The 13,963-nt window shown below is 34.0% G+C and overlaps 1 protein-coding gene across 2 annotated transcripts in view; it reads left to right on the top strand.

Annotated features, from left to right (window-relative positions):
* VLDLR (very low density lipoprotein receptor) overlaps positions 1 to 13,745 on the top strand; it is a 38,032-nt gene extending 24,287 nt beyond the window's left edge. For both annotated transcript variants that reach the window (XM_074196505.1, XM_074196504.1), the window contains 12 exons: positions 45 to 167; positions 919 to 1,038; positions 1,146 to 1,271; positions 2,222 to 2,393; positions 3,251 to 3,475; positions 4,812 to 4,930; positions 5,435 to 5,574; positions 6,065 to 6,206; positions 6,700 to 6,846; positions 8,598 to 8,678; positions 9,122 to 9,291; positions 9,902 to 13,745. In XM_074196505.1, coding sequence (XP_074052606.1) covers positions 45 to 167; positions 919 to 1,038; positions 1,146 to 1,271; positions 2,222 to 2,393; positions 3,251 to 3,475; positions 4,812 to 4,930; positions 5,435 to 5,574; positions 6,065 to 6,206; positions 6,700 to 6,846; positions 8,598 to 8,678; positions 9,122 to 9,291; positions 9,902 to 9,937 — 1,601 coding nt within the window. In that variant the 3' untranslated portion in view covers positions 9,938 to 13,745. The remainder of the gene's footprint in view (positions 1 to 44; positions 168 to 918; positions 1,039 to 1,145; positions 1,272 to 2,221; positions 2,394 to 3,250; positions 3,476 to 4,811; positions 4,931 to 5,434; positions 5,575 to 6,064; positions 6,207 to 6,699; positions 6,847 to 8,597; positions 8,679 to 9,121; positions 9,292 to 9,901) is intronic.
* Positions 13,746 to 13,963: the final 218 nt, after the last annotated feature.

Raw genomic sequence — 13,963 nt, 5'->3', positions numbered from 1 at the left:
TCTAATGGGTGTTCTTTTCTGTTTGTACTCTGGATCATGTATAGCCAATCAATGTTCTGGACCTGGAAAATTCAAGTGCAGAAGTGGAGAATGCATAGACATCAGTAAAGTGTGCAACCAACAACAAGACTGCAAAGATTGGAGTGATGAACCCCTGAAGGAATGCAGTAAGTGAAAGTGTTTAAAGATCTAGATCTAAGTGCAGAGAAACTTAAAGTTGATTAGCTTTGATGGAACAAGCCTTCCTGTAATATCTCAGGGGGAACCTATAACAATTTACTTTTTATTGCTGCTATTTGGATCTGAATCCTATTTTCCCAAGTGTCTGGTAAAGATACCATTTAGGAATTAGGTTAGTATATTCTTGGTTATGCTAGCCAACAGCTGGTTTTCATGGATCTTATGTACTGATTTTAATGAATCTTATATAAAGCAAGGGATCAAGTTCTTGGTTTCTTCTCCTTTCCCCTCCCATTCTCTCTTTGCCAGAAATGCCTCTTGGCTGCCATTAATTCCTATGATGTGCCTTTCATTAAAAAACACAACCTTTCATTAAAGAAATACATATTTCTATAAATAAGATGTTATTGTAAGGGCAAATTGTAGGGAGAAATGAAGACTTCCTTCCCAATTCCCATATTTTTTGGTTGTTTTTCACTTGTAGCATTATCACATTCTAATTTTAAACATCTTATCTGTAGCCACACCCCTAGTTAACTTGCTTTTAAAAAAAACCTTGCCCTTAAGGAGCTTAAAATCTCCAATGACTACCTGAAAGCAGTCACTTAAATTCTTGGCTGATGAAATTCAGACTGATCTTTAGGAAGAATTTGGTTTTTTAAATAATTGCCTAGAGGAATGGTTAACTGCTTTATAACTAGGTATCAAGAATTCTTGTTTGTTTGTTTTTCTCTCCAGATGTAAATGAATGCTTAGTAAACAATGGTGGATGCTCTCATATTTGCAAAGACCTAATCATAGGTTATGAATGTGACTGTGCTGCTGGGTTTGAACTAATAGATAGGAAGACTTGTGGTGGTAAGATTCCAAAAATCTACCTTTGCAAGGGGCTTGAAAGGGAAAAAGACAAGGTATAACTAGTAAGGTGTAGGAACAGCAAGACTAATTCTAAATTTCCCTCCTAGATATTGATGAATGCCAAAATCCTGGAATCTGCAGTCAAATTTGTATCAACTTAAAAGGCGGTTACAAGTGTGAATGTAGTCGTGGCTATCAAATGGATCTTGCCACTGGAGTGTGCAAGGCAGTAGGTAAATGAAATTCGAAGTAGTGTTTTAATATAGATTACCTTTGTAAGCAAGTACTTACAAAAGGTACAATTAACGTAATAAAAGTCTTAGCCTGACATTTTCCTTTGACTGCAATCTTATTTGAAAGCAGAAAGTTAGTTTCAAATGGGGGGGGGGGGGTGGTCATAGACTAAGGATCTATTTTAAAAATAGGATGATATTTTTATCATGGAATAGAGGGGACGCTGATTTTTCCAAGCTATGCCAGCAAAGTATAAATTTGTAAACTGGAGAATATTTTGGTCTTGGTTTTTGTCCAAGGCAACTCATGAAAATATGCCCATCATATACAAATATGGTGGACTGTTTCCAAAGAAGCCTTAACAGTCACATTCCTTTTCCAGGTATCTTTTTGTGTTTGCTTTTCTTGATGTAAGTCTTGATTCAGTTCAAATCAAAGGAAGAATTAAAGGTTTGTTGTTGACTAGTTGAAAATGCTTTATATTTCATCCTAAGGGGCAGCAAGGTGGGGCTGTGGTTAAAGCACTGGCCTTGGAGTCAGGAGGATGAGAGTTTGAATCTAGTTTGACATTTGACACTTGCTAATTTTGTGACCTTGGGCAAGTCACTTAACCTGATTGCCTCACATCTAGGAAGATCTCTAGTTGTCATGATTCATATCCGGCCACTGGACCCAGCTGGCTCTGGAGGAGAAAGTGAGGTTGGTAACTTAGCATAGCATCCCCATCACTCAAATCTAATTCAAGTGCTTGTCATCGTGTCACCTCCCTGATGTCATAGCCTTCTTTAAGTACGAAGGACAAACATTATTAATGGGTAAACCATACTTGGAACTGGAAGACTGAAGTAAAAGGTGGTACTTAAAAGTCTTCAGTCATATTTTGACTTAGTATTGCCCTGTGGAAAAGGGATTCTTACAGTGAGGCTAAAGCCTAATTTTCTGCTTTCAGGAAAGGAACCAAGCTTAATCTTCACTAATCGAAGGGACATCAGAAAAATTGGTCTGGAAAGGAAAGAATATATTCAACTTGTAGAGCAACTAAGAAATACCATAGCACTAGATGCTGACATAGCTGCCCAGAAGTTATTTTGGGCTGATCTAAGCCAAAAAGCAATCTTCAGGTAACTTGTGCCATGGGTCATTTGGCCATATTAGAATAACTGGGTTGTTTTTTCGCTGTTGGGATTGTTGGTAAGACAACTCCAAGTAAAAATGTTGGTTTTAAATTTTTTTTTAGTATTCATATGATGTATAATGTTTGGTTATAAACTAGGATCCAATTTTGGTCACAAAGAATAGGATCAGGGAAGATAATTTTAAAGTGACAGATCAAAGGAATGTGCTGAAACCAGCTCAAAATGGCTTGTGAGAGCTGAAAGCAAAGTTTTCGGTTTGAGCATTTATGCCTCAGAAATTGGCAAAGGCTACCAATTTGGTAAATGTTTTTGTTGATTGTCCTTACCAATGGTAAATGTTTTTGTTGATTGTCCAAACTTCATGTGATAGAGAAAGTGTTAATATTGCAAATTACTTTTAAATTATGAGCATTCACTTTTTTCCCCTGAAGAGTTAGTGTTAACTTTTGCCAGCATACCACTACCAATTAGTATCAGAATACTAGGCTAATTTATATTTTTTACCTTCACTAACCACTCTCAAAATATACAGCAACAGCAATGCTATAAAATCTCGTATTTATGATGTCAAGTTTTCCCACAATTCCTTTTCAGTCATTTTGCATCATCAAATTTGATTCAAATTCCTCCTAATGAAAGTCTTAGATGGTTTATCAATGAACTATGTTAGCTTTTAGCAACAGATGTTCTGATGCCAAAATCCAAACTACAATATCACAATCTAGTCAAATTAAGGCAAAGATATAATAATACTACCTGGTATTGTATGAAACTTTTAACCATCTGAAGGCATAACTGTCCTGTCAAATTCTTAAATCTCATGTGACCCTATTCTGTTTCAGTGCCCCAATTGATGCTCGTGACAAAGTTGGTAGACATGTTAAAATGATCGACAATGTCTATAATCCTGCAGCCATTGCTGTTGACTGGGTCTACAAGAATATCTACTGGACTGATGTGGCTTCCAAGACTATTTCAGTGGCTACTTTAGATGGAACCAAGAGGAAGATCCTATTTAATTCTGATTTGCGAGAACCTGCCTCCATAGCTGTGGATCCACTGTCTGGGTTAGTTTCTAGGCATCTCTACTAAGTTACTACTTGGAAGCTACAATATAAAAGTAAAATATGGTGACAGCCAACATCTTCATGATTCTTCTATTCATGGACCTATCTGTGAGACCAATGATCAATTGGTTCCCCATGAGTTTAATAGCAAATACCTACAATATCTTTAAAGGTTGACTAAGCTGGCAGTTAATAAACTAATGTTGACTGGAAATGTGCCTTGACTCTTGGCTCACATATAACAAATCTGAGTTGGTGCTATTAATTCTTAGTAAATAGTTATTTCAGGTGCCCATTAACAACTTGGTTTTAAAACCATGACTTGAAACACATATTACTTTGGTTCCTTTCATTAAAAGATGTTAATCGTCTTCTATTTATTCTCAGCAACTGAAAGTCCACCTCTGATACTTCATGATTCAGCCTTTGAAAGTCTGAATTTATCCCTAGAGCATATCTCATGGGGAAGATGATTGATTTATCGTGACTCATTAATGATCCATCCTTGTCTCATATATGAACTGCAAGTATCAGCATAAGTCTTATAATAATAGTAGAATGTAAATTCTTAAGATAATTTCCCATAGAAGTTTTAGGACTTGGCATTTTGTAGCATTAATAATATATAATTATCCACCAGTATAACTTTCAATCTGAAGAGTTAATGCCCATCCTTGTGGAAACAAGTGGCAAACCAACTTCATGGTATATTATTTTGCCTCTTTCCATAGGTCAGCTTTTTCACAGAAAGAAATAGGGAGGGGTGGCTAGGTGGTGCAGTGGATAGAGCACCAGCCCTGGAGTCAGTAGTACCTGAGTTCAAATCCAGCCTCAGACACTTAATAATTACCTAGCTGTGTGGCCTTGGGCAAGCCTCTTAACCCCATTTACCTTTCAGAAACCTAAAAAAAATAGGGACAAAGAAGTCTTTCTCAGGGGTATTTTCCCCTTTAAAACTAGCAATTAGAGAAGGAATATCTTCATAATATTTAAATGTTTTTAAAAGGAATACATGCTTTGGAAAATCACATATAGCAAATATCTCTTTTATTGACCCTGATGGTGCTCAATGTAATATCTAAGTAATTAATGTTAACAATTTATAAACTATTTTAAAACAATTTTATATTTCATTGTATCTTAGGTGCTCAAATATATAAGCACATCTTCAATCATATTAAAGAAGAGAATTATTTACTGAAATTAAACAGTCAACTTTTCAAGAATGAATCTAATTTATAATATACAAAACTGTTAGCTAATGCTTTTATAGGCTTGGAACCACAAATTTAGTGTACTAAACCAGTGATGTTTATGGTTAACATTTTCTTTACAGCTTTGTTTACTGGTCAGACTGGGGAGAACCCGCTAAAATAGAAAAAGCAGGAATGAATGGACTTGACAGACTGCCTCTGGTGACTGTAGACATTCAGTGGCCTAATGGAATTACACTTGGTATGTCTCTTGGGTTTTTGTTTAACTCTTTGATTTAAGATACTAAGTTATAGCACACCAAAACAGATATTTCTTCATAAGGATAGGATGTTCTCTGTCAAATCTGGACCAGAATTAAAACCTGAGAAGAGTTGCCCTAATTCTAATGGTATACTGCTAGTCTTTTACATAGTCACTTTAGGGATACAATGTTGATAGTTGTATAAGCTCAAGACCCTTTTGTGTACCTTCATCCATTCTACATTTTAGAAAGTTAGCAATACTGGCAACAGTAGCATAGCTGTCATAGTATGTTGTACTCTACTTTTCCAATTATAAATACTGTTTCATGTAACAATAGTTTTTTTTGTTGTCTTTGAAATTATAAAAAAGCATAGAAGAGATCATATATCTGTGTGAACTTTAAATAATTGGTATGAGAAACATTAAACACCACAGGTACTCAAAGCTTATTTTAACACTGAATGCATTAGCTAATAGTGTAACTCATTTTTCCTACCCTAGACCTTGTAAAAAGCCGTCTCTATTGGCTTGATTCTAAACTACACATGCTCTCCAGTGTGGATTTGAATGGTCAAGATCGTAGAATAGTCCTCAAGTCTCTTGAGTTCTTAGCTCATCCTCTTGCTGTCACAATATTTGAGGTAGGATTCAAAGTATTTCAACTCTTGGCTCAAAGATGTGGACTCACAAGTTAATTCAGTTTTTTACCCTGATTCTAAATGATGTGGTGGGTTGGAAAGTATGATTTCTTGGATTTGAGACTATTATTTTTTCTTTATTTTTATTTCTTTTTCCCCTCTGAAACCCTGGCATAAGAGTCAACATTAATTCAAAACCATATTAATCTTATCTAGTCTTTATCAAAATTGAATTGAACATAATCCTAAATAACTATCACATTTTAATTTTAATTCAAGAGTTGGTCATTTCTTGAATTAATAGCTATTTCAGGAGTACAAACTTAGCACAGCTTGATGTAGAAAATATAGCTCTACTCTTATGAAAATGTCAAGTTCTCATTGTGAATAAGGTTCATAGATTAAATACTACTCATCCTCAAGCTCTTAAAATTTTAATTATTCTATGCAACATGTCCCACAGATAATACCACTTTTAAAAATCCTATTCTAGGACCGTGTCTATTGGATAGATGGTGAAAATGAAGCAGTCTATGGTGCCAACAAATTCACAGGGTCAGAACTGGCTACTCTGGTTAACAACCTCAATGATGCTCAAGATATAATTGTATACCATGAACTTGTACAACCAGCAGGTAACTTCTAGATAAGTAATGTCTTTTAATGATCATCATAACACCAATCTTAGGATAATTTGAAACTGTAGATAGACCAGAAGTTTGTCTCTAATTTTATTGGCATCCAAGTGTACTCTGTTCTTGATGTATTGCCTTTGTGTCATCCTAAAAATCAAATTTTTGATAAGTCTGAAGCACTTTTCAGGGAGTATATTTAACAGCATATGTTAATATGATGTTAGGGCATGACTTAAATGACTTTTTTGTTTGTTTGCTTTTTTGCAAGGCAGTGGGGTTTAGTGGCTTGCCCAATGCCACATAGCTAGGTAATTATTAAGTGTCTGAGGCTGCATTTGAACTCAGGTACTCCTGACTCCAGGGCCGGTGCTCTATCACTGCGCCACCTAGCCACCCCTAAATGACTGTTAAGATTGTTCCAGTTAATTTTTATATCTCAGTCTACATTTTCTTAAAGCTAACAACTTTAAAGGATTATTTTGTATTCCAATAGGTAAAAACTGGTGTGAAGAAGACATTGAGAATGGAGGCTGTGAGTACCTTTGTCTACCAGCACCACAGATCAATGATCACTCTCCAAAATATGCCTGTTCCTGTCCCAATGGATACAATTTGGAAGGGGATGGAAGAGCATGTAGAAGTGAGTTTTCCCTTCTTTAAAAATTAAAACTTAGTGTTCATGCTCAAGTGGATACTTGGCATGACTGTCTTCTTCCCCCCTTCCCCCCAAAAAAGCACTATAAAAAACAACAAAAAGCTTCACATAATCAGGTTTTCAGAGAATTTGCTGGACTTTCGTTACTCAAACTCACTCATTTAAAAAAAAACTATTTAAGAGACATTTTCTTTGTATAGAACCCATACCAACTCATAAATGATGCTTTTAGTATGAGATTCAGGTGAGAATATATATTGCATACTTTGTAAACAGTAAAAGTCCTATATAAATATTCATTAGGATCCATTAGGGGAGTGAAGCTATGAAACACAAGCCAACCTCAAATATCCAACTTCTTTAAACTCACCATAATGGTGAATCATAATCATACAAATATTTTCTAATCTGTAAGTTTCTAAACAAAAGGGTTAAGTTATATAAAAATAAGAATTGGTCTTGTTCACCTAAATTCTTAACAGCCATATTGATATCTCAGTTGATATCTCCTTATCTCAAACTAAGATTTGAAACTCTCAAATCAGCTTAGATTTCAAGTGGACTATTGTTAGAGAAATGGCACAGTATTAAGACAATAGGTTTACTACTTGAATGAAGACCTAGTAATGCATTATTGTGTATGCCTGGGCCATTCCACAGATTGACAAGTTTGCCTGGAAACACTGTTTAAATCTTTATTTGTCAGAGTTCTTTATGACCTAGTCACAGTGATACCTCTTGACCAATAAGTAAAATCAAGGAGGAAAGTGCCAAATTTCTATAAGACAAAAATTGTTGTTGTTCTGAGGATTTTTGTTTAGAGGATGTTACTTCCAGTGGAATATGAAGTATGTTCATACAGTCATACAGTTAATGACTAGATGTTATTGTGTGGCTTAGACTTTCTCATGATGAAGTAAACTGAACTTCATGCCAAAAAGTGGAAAAATAATTTGTTTGTCTAACATTAAATCATCTTAAGACCTGAGTTAACCAGATTTATAATGATTTTGAAGAACTATGAAACAGAATGAGAGCAAAGCTCTCCAGTGCAACATAAATCACTAGCTGGTAGACTGTTCTTGGAAGTTTTGGAAAGAATAACTCTAAATGATTCTAATTTTAAGATATTAGGATAAACTAATCAAGAATGATCTATTTTTAAGCATTCTTCTTCACACTGAGAAATTACCATTGTCCAGTCATAGCCATATCAATAGCTAATGGCTGTAAATCTTTGCAAAATGCTTACATAAATATAATGTATATTAAAAACTTCTTTTTAAAATGTTTGATAAATAATAACTAAAAACCATAGGCAAGGCATGTATTACATTTCTTTTTTTTTGTTTTTATTCCCCTGGCCTCTGGTCCCTGGTTCATTCAATACCTTGAGACTCTTGAGAGTTTTAAAGAAAATCGTTGGTCGAAATTGAAGTGTAGGTTAGATACCTTTAGGTTATAAGCTTCTTGAAATCAAGGATCATCCGTTACCTCTCTTTATATCCCCAGCACTTAGCACAGTCCTGGCATATGAGGTGCTTTAATAAGTATTTATTGACCGACATTTGGGATATTAAAACTTTAATACTTCCTTTATAATGATAGATACAGTTATCTCATTGTTTTTAATTCTCAATTCTCAAATTAGTTTCTGAATTACCTTCAGTGGCTACACAAGTCTCAAATCATCTGAATTGATATAGAAGCATCATAGACATTATTTCCTTTTGTAGGAATCAATGTGACTACAGCAATATCAGAAGTAAATACTTCTGCAGGAGGAACTTCAGCTGCCTGGGCCATCCTTCCCGTCTGTAAGTAACATGGCCTGTGTAAAATGCAGTACAAATTGAGTATTCTAAAAGATTGGAGACAAATTGGACCCCTTCATAATAATTCTGCAATGAGTGCTTTTGTACTAGAAATGCCACTGAACTGTTAATTTCTATAACTTGTTAACTTGCCTTTGTGGCCTTATGTAACTTTAAACACATGAACATGTGAATACATAAAACATATTGTAAACCCATAAGACAGTATACTATATATTTCTATTTCCCATAAACACACAAGGAACATGTTCCTTGATGAGCTTCACATTATAAAGTGTATTAATTAAAATGTGTGAAAATGTACATATATATATATTTATAGTATGTGCACATACATTTGTGTATATAATTTAGCACATAGATGTCCCATAAATCTATATTTCCTTGCCCACTGTGCACTTACTAAACTGTCACTGACTTTCTAGTGCTCTTGGCCATGGCAGCAGCTGGTGGTTACTTTATGTGGAGGAACTGGCAACATAAGAACATGAAAAGCATGAATTTTGACAATCCTGTCTACTTGAAAACCACAGAAGAAGATCTCACGATCGATATTGGAAGACATAGTACTTCTGTTGGACACACTTATCCAGCAGTGAGTAAACATGAAACTGTTTCCTAAATGTGCTTACAAACTATATAGCTCACAAAGTGAGCTCACCTTCCTCTACTTCCCTTCATGCATACACACATGCGCGCACACACACACACACACACACACACACATACATACACAATGCTTGTGCATGTGACAGTATTTTCTCAGTATACTTGGGAAGCAAAAACAAGTTACATTTTCTAAGTATTTCAACCTACATCTGTGTATAAATACATGCATATTTATATGTTTACATAATTAAATGTCAATTTGATCCATCTTTCATAATAATTGTCTTAATGGAGAGGTCTAACATGACGTAACTAATTACCATATGCTGTTTTGAGACTAGTCAATCACCACATAGGTGATGCCCCATTTCTATTAGAAACTATAATTAACTTTTTATTTCATGGTCATGCTTAGAATTTGCCTTAGGTGCTCCAGGCTACTTTTAAGTATTCACTAGTTTCACCTTTCCTTCTCTGCTTTATTTTCCATTGGGAGAATAGAGGGAGCAAATTTTTCACAAACTAAATATTGTCTGTAATATATGGGTTTATTATTATACCCAATAAGTAACTTTTTTTTTATTCTTGCCTTTCAGATATCGGTTGTAAGTACAGATGATGACCTAGCTTGAACACTTGGACAAGAGACAGTACTTTCAGTCTATGCTAAGTTCTAAACTTTTTTTTTGGATGGGTAACCAAACCAGTGGCTGAAAAACAGTTTTCTTCTGACCATCTGGAAGAATGTGATCATATCTGTGTGGAACAAGCTTGTATACTCGACTTTTTTTATATTCGACTTTTTTGTAAATATTCTTGTCCACAGTTTAGTTCAGCTCTGGATGTGGTTACCAAATATCTGTAACCCTTGAATTTTTTAGACAGTATTGCCACCAATGGCCAAATATGCACTTTCCACAGAAAGCCATATTCCAGCAATGAAACTTGTGCTATATAGTATACAACCTGTACATAACTTGTATAGGCCATCTGTAAATATCCCGAAGAACAATCACTATTCTTAAGCACTTTGAAAATATTTCTATGTAAATTATTGTAAACTTTTTTTTCCAATGGTTGGGGCAATGGCAATAGGAGAAAACGGGTTACTAAGATGAAATTGCCAAAAAAATTTGTAAACTAATTTTGTATGTGTGAGTGAAATCTTTGTGACCTCTGTGGAGGCTTGCAAAGGGTGAGTGTTCAGCAAGCCACTGTACAATTTTTTTCCAAGTGCTAAAAAATTAAACCAAGCAGCTTAACAATGGCTTGTGCCTAGTTCCTATAAGGTGGGAATACATTTCATGTATTAGAACTTCAAGTGACATTATTTGGACTTAGTCTGTTTGACAAAGCATTATGGTTTAGTTACTAGGAGATGTAGTAGTCTATAGGCTTTATTATCTTATGGTTCTGGACTGGATCCTGTTAGCTTAATGCTTTTATTTAAAAAAAAATTCATGGAACTGGTGGAATTGGGAGAAGGGTAGAAGTTAGACTACCAAAAAACCTACCAAATACTTCTTGAAAGTGATTTTGGCCTAGTAACATTCTAGGAGTAGGGAATTTGGCTTTAAAGTTTATGTATAGTACCAAAAAAGTGAGTTCTATCAACTTATTGATTTTGTTAGCACCCTTTCTGGAAAATATTCCTACTTCAGTCCATTTTTCTTTAGTGATGTCTACTCAAATTCATGCTTATTTCCTCAGAATGATCATTTTTTCCCTACATATTTAAAAACTCCAGGGAGTGAGAATAATCTGCTTTTCTGAAGACTTATAGAAGTCAGCTGTCATTTTGGCAGGGATTAATTTAGGTTGCTACTACTGATCAGGATGTGATAATGGAGGGCTTTCTCAAAGATATGATTGGAAGGAACAAAGTCAACAGAATGAAAGTCTTGGTCAGCATTAGGGAACCTTCAGCCCAAAGGGCATATAATGTCCACAGAATCATGTGGTCTGGTGCTACCAAGGTGGGACTCAAAATTCAATAAATCTAGGAGCTTTTTAGGGGTGAATTAATTAAATGTTTGACCAAATATAACAGGCTTATTTTCAAGTTCTGGCCCTTGGCAGGAAAAGGTATCCCCATCCTTGATCTAGGTCATGAAAAACAAGTGGTAAGAAGCTGCTTGAATTACAGTCTGAAGTCTCCTGCCTTTATTTACATGTAATGATCTGTCTTACCCTTAGAGACTAAGCTTCAAATATAAGACTACTTCTGCATGGAATCCATGCATAGACTGTATCCATGAGATTAGAGAAATCTTTCTAGACTTATGGTATAGTAAAAATCATTAAACAATGAATAAAGGCAGGAAAGAGAACTACAGTGGCTATTTTTTTTAATGGACTGTCAATATATATATGGTATTGGAGAAATCCAGAATAGGTTAAAATCCAAGAATCAGATCTTGGAAGTTCTGGGTAGAGAAGGGTCTAAGTATGTGTTATTAGCTTTTCTTAATATAGCAAGGTAAAATAGAGAAACAGCTCATTGACTCTAAATGCCTTTATTGATTTGACCATATAACATTAATCTTAGGAAAATGGAGATGAAAACTTGTCAAATACATAAAGATGTAGTAATTAGTTTTGAGATGTTTAAGGGTCATGACTTGAGAATGCTTAAATATCAAGAAGAAAATAAAGAATTAAGTTTATTCTCTTGTCAAACTAACCTTTATATGAGATAACCAAGATCCCATTAATGTCTTAGTCTTAAAATAGGACACTTACATGGCCATTTGCTTAACAAGAGCTGGAAATTTTTGACAATTTATTTATTAAACTTGGATAATTTACAACTTTCCAAAAGGCTTAAAAAATGCATCTTTGCAACCATAAGCATGAGTAAATAAGAAGTTTTACTAGACAATATGGCTAATTTTGTATAGCTAAAGTATATATATATATATGTATATATATACATATATATATATATATATCAATTACAATCTACCAATATACTTCATTTGTTACCAATCTTAAAAAGAATAAGAAAGTGGAGTAAATTACTTTTGCTGCCTCCTAATGAGAAGGATTATCTCTGGACAGCTAACTCCAGGGGATACATTACATTAATGTCAAATTACTGCTCACAATTTGGGTAATTTTAAATTCTTGAGATGGCCACTTTTCTAGTATTACTATAAGGTTTATTGTTTAATTTTTGTTTAATGTGCCTAATAAATAATAACTGAAAAAGTTATATATATATATATATATATATATATACATACATATGTATATACATATATGTTTTAAAATTATTTAGGTAAATAGGGAGAAGAATGTCCTATTAAAGCTTTCCAAATGTTCCATGTTGAGCACTTGTTGGCAAACACCATAAAAGTTAGTCAGATTCTCTATCATTCACATTTAGTGAAAGTGAACATTGGTACTAATCCAAAACCATTTATATTTGACTTTAGATTTCATTTTTAATTTATTTTAAGCCTTACCTTAAAGGTGAATCTTAAAAGTAATTGTCTGCATGTAAGTATAGCAGGTGGTATAGAAAGATCAAGAAGATAAAACAGTTTATTATAACTTTCCAAGTTCTATGAAACAATTAAACTATATTAAAGGATTTTTTCCTAACTAGAAACCTATGACTCTTGAATTGAGTGTATACCACATGTTATTTTACAGTGCTAAAGTCCCTTAGTAATTCAAGTTCAGACTCAAAATAGCAAGAGCTGCTCGTTGAGCAAATGAGTAAGAACTCCTGATCAAGGTTCTTAAATTCCTTAATGGCTTGCCTTTGTTCTGACAGGAGTTGGCTAACCATGACTCTCTAGGCAAAAACAGCCCACAGCTAAGAATGGCTTTTACATTTTTAAGTACAATAAAAGTTTATTTCAAAAATTTAAAAACTATTAGCTATAGGGCCATTCAAAAACAATGATGGTCTGGATTTAACTTTGATTCCTGCCTTAAGAGATCAAATTGACAGGGGTTTATGTTTCAAAGTTTATTCTAAAAATTATTTTATATCTTTTATCTTCCACTAGTTCTTCAGAATTGTTCTGTTCTTAGAAAATTTTAAAGCATTTACATGGCCATTCTTTACTAACTGTACCTGTCAAGTTAACATTATGGAAATTAAATATATATAATTCTTTTTAAATGTCTTTCAATAATCAGAAGTAGCAAATGCTCTAAGGACTAGTGAGAAAAATAATGCCATTAAATATTTAAACAAGAGGAATGTCAAGTCAGAAGAGCAGTTTTAATCTGAAGGAACATATGTAACCAGAGTGTTGAAAATGGGATTAACTTGAAAAGCTATCAGTGAAGCTATATAATAACTTCATCTTATTCTGAAGCTAAAATCAGCCTGAATGTCTTATTGTGGCACTGGGGTATCTCATGTGTGTGTGTGTGTGTGTGTGTGTGTGTGTGTGTGTGTGTGTGTGTGTACCCAGAGATTGATTGTAATTGCTGTGGTAACCCTCCAAGTTGGAAGAACACCAACTTTAAGTTCTGAGACATTTAAGTTTTCAAATATCATCACTTGCAAATTCATTATGTAGTTCAGCATTTCCTTCCATCTTTAGGTATACCTAGTATATAAGGAATCTCACATTTCTTTTTTATGGAAATATATATATATATATATAATATATATATATATATATATATATATATAT

The sequence above is a fragment of the Macrotis lagotis genome, chromosome 8, assembly GCF_037893015.1.
Source record: "Macrotis lagotis isolate mMagLag1 chromosome 8, bilby.v1.9.chrom.fasta, whole genome shotgun sequence".
NCBI lineage: Eukaryota > Metazoa > Chordata > Mammalia > Peramelemorphia > Peramelidae > Macrotis > Macrotis lagotis.
The sequence above is the reverse complement of the archived record's forward strand: the minus strand, read 5'-3'. Positions and strand labels throughout refer to the sequence as shown.